The sequence below is a fragment of the Zosterops lateralis genome (genome assembly GCF_965231275.1).
Source record: "Zosterops lateralis genome assembly, chromosome: 26".
Lineage (NCBI taxonomy): Eukaryota > Metazoa > Chordata > Aves > Passeriformes > Zosteropidae > Zosterops > Zosterops lateralis.
In genome coordinates this window covers 5893262-5902159 of record NC_139786.1, presented here as the reverse complement: position 1 = coordinate 5902159, position 8898 = coordinate 5893262, and the positions used below count along the sequence as shown (strand labels likewise).

The following is an 8898-nucleotide window of genomic DNA, read 5'->3' as shown; positions in this document are numbered from 1 at the left end:
CACAGAACTGTTACCTGTGATAAATTACAGCTCGTGTCATACATTAAAATGTATTTTATGTATATAAAAATAATATAGACTACAGAAATCCAGCTAATGCAGTTAATTCTCAGTGCTGAAATGTCTGGTTTCAATACCTGTAAATGTTTAAAAGGATAAAATCTAAACCAGAGTGGGTTTTACTCAGTGGCAGAACACCCTGCACTGTCCCAGGATTGTGTTGGAATGTATTTTTCTCATATTTCAGTGGAGGTTTATTCCACATCCTTGATCAAAGATGCAAAGCAAGAATGTTAAACTACCCAAAAGCCACTGTAGCATCCAGTTCTTCAGCATCAATTGGCAGGAAAAAAAATCACAAAAGGATAATGCCAAGGGATTTATTCAGCTTTTTATTTTTATGAAAAATGAACACCTGGAGCGATATTATTATTTGGGTGAATTCCAGACCTTGTAAACTTCCAGGACTCATTTTGGAATGAGCAGGGCCTGTACATGATCCTTGATTCGCTGGCAGCAAACACTTGTATAAATAATGAGAGCTGAGCAATCCTTGCAAGGGATTTTTCTCCTACTTCTTGTGGCCAAGCTTTGGAGCCTTCTCCAGGCCTTGGATGTATTTCCGAGGTAGCTGATATTCATCTGCAACGCAACCAAGAGCTCACTTCAGGTAAGGAAGAATTAAACAAGAATTACAATCTCAGTTTTGCTGCACCCAGCCCAGTTCCAGAACGTTCTTACCAAGCAGCATCTTGGCCAGATGATGGATTTGGTTGCCTTGGATCTGGACCTGGACTCTGTCTTTTGCTCCTGGTGCTGGGCTGATGGTGGCACTGGCTTGGACCTTCTGCTGGAGAGTGTTGGCCACACACTGAGGGTCCAGACCATACAGCTCCAGGTTCTTGATAATTGTCACCTGTGGGGGTTAGTAATAATTTCATTAAACCCTGTGGGGGTTAATAATGATTTCATTAAACCCTGTGGGATTAATAATGAAACATCATTGCTGAGGGGTTAACAGTGATTGGAAACATCACCGATGAGGGGTTAATAATGATTGGAAACATCACTGCTGAGGGGTTAACAATGATTGGAAACACCACTGATGAGGGTTAATAATTATTAGAGACATCGCTGATGATGGGGTAACAATAATGATTGCAAACATCACTGCTGAGGAGCTAATAATTATTGGAAATATCACTGCTGAGTGTCTAACAAGGATTGGAAATATCAGTCCTGAGGGGTTAACAATGATTGGAAATATCACTGCTGAATGTTTAGTAATGATTGCCAAAGCTGCCCTCAGGATCTGGGATCTCATCTGCTCAATCCCCCTCATTTAATTGTCTTTTTTCACCTTCTTGTTTGATGATCTCTGTGCTATGCTGATGTCAATGGGCTCAATGTTTCCTTTTCTCACCACGGGCTCTTGGCCAGGAAATGTCACCTGGTGTAAGGGCTGCAGTCGTTCAAGGCACCTGGACAATGCAATAATAATCTGTGTCATTCTGGGCAGGGATATTGAGGACAAGCACCTGCTCAAAAGCTTGCCCCATTTAAGGTGTGAGATCTCATCTTGCTCCCATTTATCTCCAGGAAATTACAAATCAGGCAGCTCCCACCACGGGGTTTGAGTTGCAGGCAATAAATCTGTGCAGTTCTGGGAAGGGATATTGAGAGAACAATCACCTGCTCAAGAGTTCATCCCATTTAAGGTGTGAGATCTCATCCTGTTCTGATTTATCCAACAGGCAGTCACACAGAATGGCATTCACCTTTACAAAGCTACAAAACAAAAGCACACACAAGGAGCAAACCAGGTCAATTTTTTTCACTCTAATTTCAGCCTCTCCTGTGGAAGCAGGGGAGGAAAACTTCCACCTGTACTCACTTTTTGTTTGTTTCATCAACCAACTCATTATTCTTCACATAATTAATGATGATGTTTCTCACCTCACTGCTTGAGAGGACGCTGCCTTTTCTGAAGACAAAGAGGATTTTTAACTCAAGTATTTGGGTGTTGGGTTCTGGCACTAAGAGAGAAACAGCAACTACAGTTTTGCTGGTCTATCCCTTCATGGTTTTTGTGCTTACCTGTGTCCAGATTCCTGAAAGAGTGGCACCATTTTTGTGGAGACCCCATAGAGTGGAATGATTTCAGGAGCATGGTACACTTGTTCTCTGTCTTCACTTTTGCTGTCTTGGGCAGCAGAGGCTGAGGAAAATCCTTCAGGCACTGCAAATGCTTTAATGCTGCCACAAGAATTGCTTGGTGTGAGTAAAAGGGATGGAAACAGAGCTGGAAGCAGCAGATTCCACTCCCTTCTTTCAGAGACTCCCAATTCTTTTAAAGATTGTGATATTCTACATACTCTGGGTGTCTCCAGTCCACGTCCACGATGCTCTCCACACCTTTGCTCAGCTCCTTCACTTGTAAGATCCTCTGCTGCTGCATGCATTGCAGGAATTTAGAGAACTGAAGGAAGCAACAATCAGAAATGTGGAGTCAAGCATTTTTAATGCTCTTGTGTTTTAAACTTTTTCTCTTCTTCTGTTTCTTATTAAAATTAATTTTAAAAACCTACCCAAACTCACAAAAAAATCTCACCTTCTTATAGCTTGATTTCTTTATGTCCAGTTGTTTTCCAGCAGGGCTATAAATGGATTTTTTAAAAGTTCTTTAGTTATAAGTCATCCTTCATTTCTTCCTAAATCTTGCTACTTATGCTAGAAGTTTCTTAACAGCAGGAATACAAATCACACACAGAAATAATTACTCCAAAGAAGCTGATAAATAGAGTAGGATGAGTGAAATTAGTGCTGATGTTCTTGTGGGCAGGGAAGCAGCCACTCAGGTGACTAAACCCTGGTGAAACCAATGTCAGCCAAGTCAAGTTGGCTCCCAAGTGCAAATCCAGGTCTGGTCTATCCTTACATCCAAGTATTTATTATAAGGATTGTATTTGATCAAAGTACTTGATGGCAGAAATGAGCATAACCTTAGGTAAGAACTGGATTTTATCTTTTACTTAAAACCTTCTTCCTAAATATCCCACACAATCTCCACATTTTAAAGCCCAAATCCCAGCATGCAAATCCCAATCCCATCTCCTTCCCACGTACCAGCAGGAGACCATGTGGCTGCCTAGAAATGTGCTGGTGAGCAGAGGGAGATCTGACTTCTTTACTTTGCATTTTAAGGCATGGAAAAAGCACTGATTAAACAATGCATCCATTTGCTCTGCAGGGAGAGAAAAGGACAGGTGGGCAGTGAGTTGTCTGTGGCCTTCAGCAAACCAAAGGGGCTTGGTTTGGTATCACTGGGTTCAAAAAATACCTTGTGGGGTCCTGCTGTCCTCAGCCTCGTGTTGGTGCTCTGTGCTGGCATCCTCAGCTGGTTCTGCAGCTCTGTTCTCATGGAGCTCCTCCTTCCCCAGCAGCTCTGCACAAGTGTCTCTGTCCCTCAGACTCAAGTTCCTGATGTCCAGGTGCTGCTGTGGCTCAGGGGAGCAGCTGCTGCCAGGCTCCTTCTCCTGCAGCTCCTGCTCATCCCCAGCGCTCTCCTCTGCAGCAGAATCCGTTACCAAGGGAGCTAAGGTAGGAGGAGAAGATTTGTCACCATATTCCCTACAAGAGGAAGAGAAAGCAGAGCACAGCTTTCCTTTTGCTGCTTTGAACCACAGGACAGTGAACAGATGTCACCCTGAGTAAAGGCATGGCACCTGCATGGGGCTTTTTCTGCAATCTCAGAACTGTAAAATTGACTTTGAACTCATCTTCCTCCACAATTTCTAAATAAAGGTCCTATCTAAGCTGTACCCAAATAATTCAGTAATTTGGCCTGACAGTTTAATCCTAGTGGGGCACAGATTGGGATTTCAGTAAGCACACGAGCCCTGTTGCACATTTTCCCCCAGGGCTGGCAGTTACCCACCAGAGGTGATCCAGGTAAGTGTGCAGCACAGCAAAGCCCTTCCCTTTCATTCCAGCAGCCAGCATCTCCTCTGTGGACATGGTGGCAACTCCAACTGCCACAGGAGCTCTGGGAAAAGAAGGGAATGTTGGAGCAGGACAGCACAAACACTCTGCTATTGCACACAGGCTGTGCTGCTGTGTTAGATTAAATTTCTTTTACAATGTCTTTATTCTTTAAAAATTGGGGGTTTTTTTCAAGGATCTACATATTTTCTGGTTATCCTTCTGGTATGTAAGGCTTTCCAAAGAATCCTGAGGATAAGTGCAGCTGCATGAAGGTTGTGCAGTGACACAAACTTGCTTTTAATAAATTACCAGAAGCACTGCCAGAAGAGACCAGCAGTGAGAGAAAACCAATGGCTTTAGCACTCCTTCACTCAGAATTTCCACACGTACACAAAGACAATGGTGCAAAATACAATCTTTTGTTAAAAACATTGGTCCAAATTGACCAAAAGAACAAATTTGGTCCAAAAGAACAAATTTACAAAGCATCCCACCTCAGCTCAAACATATTCTAACCCAGAAAATGAAAATTTTTTTCCCTGCTGTATTTTTCACTGATGAGGTTCCCAGCGCATCAAATGCACGAAAACAATTCTGCTTTCATTTCCTCGAAACCCTTCACTTAATTTTCAGTTTCTGGACGGGTTCTGGACTGAAGAATCCTCTGTACCTGTTTCCCAGGAGGGTGACAGCACAGAGCGTGCCCCGCTGCACTTGAGGGAGGCCGGAAGGTGGCACCACAACTCCTGGCAGCATCAGGTCTGCGGGAAGAACGAAGCGCGTCCATTTCTCAATGAAATCGCTCAGGCACCGCCTCCTCCGCCCCCCTCCCTCCCGTTACTCAGCAAAAACACCAGCTGAGCACACGCCAGGGAGAACGGGATTCTCTATTTCTCCTCCTAAGGCAGCGCTTTTTCCCCGTGGAGTGCGGGATCCCATCCATAACGTGCTGGGCACATCTCAAAAATCTACAGAGGAGTGATGCTTGCTCAGCCCTGTCTGTTTTTAATCAGCTCCCAGCATCACTCTTCAGTAATGGCATGGAAAGGGAAAGGAGCAAGGAGAGGTATCAGGAATTACCCATTTACTCTCCCCCTTCCCAAGAGAAGGTTATCTCCCAGCAGCTTTTTCCCTAGAGAATTGCCTCAAAGTTGCCACTGCTACTCCATCCCCCCCAAAGCTGCAGCCAGCTGGGAATTCTCAGGGAGCTGCCTCCTTGCTATTCTGGACAAAAACTACACTCCTGCTTCCTTCTGCTTCCCACACCTGGGATGTGAGCAAAGCAGAGTTTTCCATGCTGCAGGTGTGGCACGGTGTCATCACCAAATGATGGGAACAGCAGCTGCCTTCCCTCACAGCAGCTCTCTGCAGCCTCCTGGACTGAGCTGTTCCATGCCTTGGTTTTGCAGGCATCTCACATTTTTCTCAGCATCCCTGATTTAATGTGGAGGCTGAAGAAGCCAAGATTCTTCTCCTCATTCATTGTCACAACGATTTTTATCAAGTCTTAGAATTAAATCTGCAACTGCCAGCAGAGCTCCACTTGGCTGGGGACAGAAATCACATCAATGTGACCACGTAAGCAGCATTCGATTATGTAAATTACCACGGCAGACAGCAGGTATTTGAATTTATGGAAAAGATGTCCCAGAAGACGCTGCTTTTAGGAACTGAATGTCCTCCAGTGCTCCAGTCTGCAGCACTGGAGAGCCTCGTGCTTTTCCTCTCCCTCCTGAGGAGTGGCTCTACCTCTCCCTTTGTGGCCATTGTCCCCTGGCCAGCTCCTTATCTTCGGATCCTGCACAGAGGTAGCCTGGTTGCCAGGGGCGATGAATGACCCGCAGGCCTCTTTCATCAATGTCCTTCCCCATTAGCAAGTCTTTTTTCCCCAGAAACTGGGTCATTACAAGTCAGCAGCGAGGCTCCCTCAGATGTCTATCACAGCTACACACTGAGCATTTTATTTTCCCCAAAAGCAAACAAAGCAGGGAAATCTAAAGGGAAATCACTTTAGGTGCTGTGTCATGGAAAAAGACATCCCTTCCTACGTGAGCACTTCCAGGTAAAGACCCAGGGTGCTGCAGCTGCAATTTAATCTTTTTTTCTGCTTGAGCAGTTCAGCAATTTAAAGTTTATAATGAGCTGATTCTCCTGAGTCTGAACTGCATCCAAAGCAGGTTCCAGAAAACAGACTCCTTTCCTGTTAGTCCTGATCCATAATGAGGTGGCAGAGCCAGAAACCCAGGAATTCAGCTCCAACCTCACCTGCACAATCCACAGTTTGGCTGACACCGATTGCACTGTAGCTTCCAAAATAAATCTTCTTATCCACAGGATGAGTTTGCTCACCTGGGCACTGACAGGAAGCAGGGTGGCAGCAGAGGAACTTTCAAAGGGGACAAGAATGGCACAGGCAGTCCTGTGTCCCAGTTCAGGGCTGCTCATCACCCTGAGAAGGGATTTCCAAATCTGAGCCTCCCACATGGAGCAGGTTACTGCATTTAAACAGCTTCACCCACTTTCTTTCATTCACAAACTCTTTTTACAGCTAATATATTTCCTTTTTAGGACACTACCACAAATTATTTTTGAGTACTCATTCCTTTTACTTGTTTCAGGTACTTTTTGGCCACTGTGAAGGAAAACACCTAAAAAGCCCAGAAAGCAAGTCCTTTTTGCAGTGCAGAGTGACAAAGTTCTGCTGTTCTTACCTGCTCCTCCTGCAAGTTTCTGTAGCACTGGGGGCCATGTTGTAAATGCAGGGAGAAGATCTGGGTAGACCCACAGAGTGTACACTGTCCCAAAACAGAAGTAAATTTTAAAAATCCATCATAAGGAACATTTCTAGCTGTTGTTTCTTTTCATCTTTAAGACTAAACTCTACTTGGGTAATCACAGAGATTAAACTTAATTGGATAATAAAATACTTAACTGGATAATAAAGAAATGTGAAATAAAAACAATGGCACAATAATTAACTGGGAAGGTGAGCAAAGAGAGAGGATTATTCCAGTCCCTTCCCCCTTACCTGTTGGATACAGAACTTTCTCAACTTCAAACAGGATCGGGTTCCTGTGGTTCATGTAAACAGTGATGGCCTCCCCTTTGTGAGAATATATTTTGATGACATTGAGCTCTTCCTTGTTTGGAACCAACTCAGCCAGTTGTTCGGTGCTCAGGGTGGGGAAAGCTGCTGCCACCTCACTGCGGAGCTTCCTCCTGCAACAATAAAATCCCAAATGTGTTACAAAGCTGCCCAGGCCATCCCTCAAACTAATTCCTGCATCTGTTACTGTTTTGTTGGCTGTTCCTAAATTCCCCACCTTTTCACAGGAGATAATTCGAAGTGTTTGTGTCTGGGTTTACAAATGATGTAAGAATACCAGGAAAAGGCCAGATATACTTGCCCTGCTCCTATCTTCCTTAAACATTTGCCTTCAGCTTCTGTTTGCTGCCCGTGCCTCTGTTTTGTACTGTGATTTCAGCCTGGGAGTGCCACACTCGCTCTGCCCAGCCTGTCACCCACAGATGGAGCAGGAGATAGCCAGATTTCCCTGTCCCCTGGTTTTAATTGAAGTTTAAGCCTCAGTGACCAGCACAGGGTTTGTGGTCATTCACAGCAGTGTCCAGTGAACCTGAATAATCAGGAGGTCAGCCCAGCATCGCTGCTTAGGAACATGGAGAATTAGAGAATTACAGATGGTTCAGGTTTAAAGGGACTTTAAATCCGATCCAGTCTCACCTTTGCCATGGCAGGGACACCTTCCACTACCCAGGTGGCTCCAAGTGTTCAACCTGGCCTTGGACACTGCCAGAGATGAGGCAGCCACAGCTTCTCTGGCACCCTGTGCAGGGCCTGCCCACCCTCACAGGGAATCACTTCTTCCTAATATCCAATATAAACCGACCCTTCTCCAGTTTAAAGCCATTCCCCCTAGTCCTGTCACTCTATGTTCTTATCCAAAACCCCTCTACAGCTCAGTTAGGCACTGAACGCTGCTATAAATAAACACGGAAAACTCATCCAGGCCTCGGCGTAACATTTCCATTAAACCTGGCTTAATTACGGCAGCACCTTCCAGCGAATCGCACATTCCGTGCTCAGGCCGGGAGTGTATCACAAGCAGGGGGTGAAAGCAGCTACTCGCGGGGGCATCGCCGCCCGCCACCGCGACCCCGGGGCCGAGCCCCGCGCGTCCCCCCGGCCCGGAGGGTCCCTGCGGGCTCCCGGCGCGGCACTCACCGGTCCGAGCCCTTGATGTTGGTGTTGGCCCTCACGCGGAACGCCCTGGCGAACATGGCGGGCCCGCGCCGTCCCCTCAGCCCGCGGCGGCCGCCATGGCGCCGTCCGCGCCCGTAAAGCGTCCGGCTGGAAACGGCGCCCGGCCCCGCCGAGCCCCCGCGACCCTCGCCCCGCCGCCCTCAGGGCTCTCGGTCCCCCTCGCCTGCGCTGGGGACCCCCGCCCCAGCTCCCTCAGGGGCTCCGGTCCCCCCGCCCTGACTCCTTGAGAGGGTCTCGGTGCCCCCGCTCTGGCCCCCTGAGGGGCCCCCGTCCCCTCGCCCCGGCTCTTTGAGGGGGTCTCGATTCCCCTCGCCCCGATGGAGACCCCCGCCCCAGCTCCCTGAAGGGCTCCGGTCCCCTGCCCCGGCTCCTTGAGGGGGTCCCGGTTCCCCACCCGGGTCTGGGGTCTCCCCAGAGCGCCCCCGGGCTCCTCTATCCACACGAGGGGTTCTCAGAAATGTGGGGTTTCTTTTGCGCTTAAACTTCTGAGCTGTTCTCTGGTTAAGGTGCCCCGGCAGCTGGGCACTCTGGCTCTGATTTAATACCTTTGCTTGAGTGTTTCTGGTCAATTTCTAGCTGCAAATTGAGGAGTGTGGAATAGGCGGGAGTATTACAGGAGTACTGTAGTAATT

At 47.1% G+C, this 8898-nt stretch overlaps 1 protein-coding gene across 1 annotated transcript; it reads right to left on the bottom strand.

Moving 5' to 3' along the window:
• Positions 1-440: 440 nt before the first annotated feature.
• EIF2D (eukaryotic translation initiation factor 2D) lies at positions 441-8322 on the bottom strand. The gene is made up of 15 exons (XM_083878659.1): positions 8228-8322; positions 7013-7203; positions 6696-6779; positions 4655-4745; positions 3938-4045; positions 3341-3630; positions 3127-3244; positions 2612-2657; positions 2376-2479; positions 2098-2256; positions 1895-1984; positions 1693-1788; positions 1361-1481; positions 742-916; positions 441-642 (listed from the first exon to the last, which is right to left on the bottom strand). Exons 1-15 carry the CDS (start codon positions 8281-8283, stop codon positions 572-574), a joined length of 1800 nt encoding a protein of 599 aa, XP_083734785.1. The 5' UTR covers positions 8284-8322; the 3' UTR covers positions 441-571.
• Positions 8323-8898: the final 576 nt, after the last annotated feature.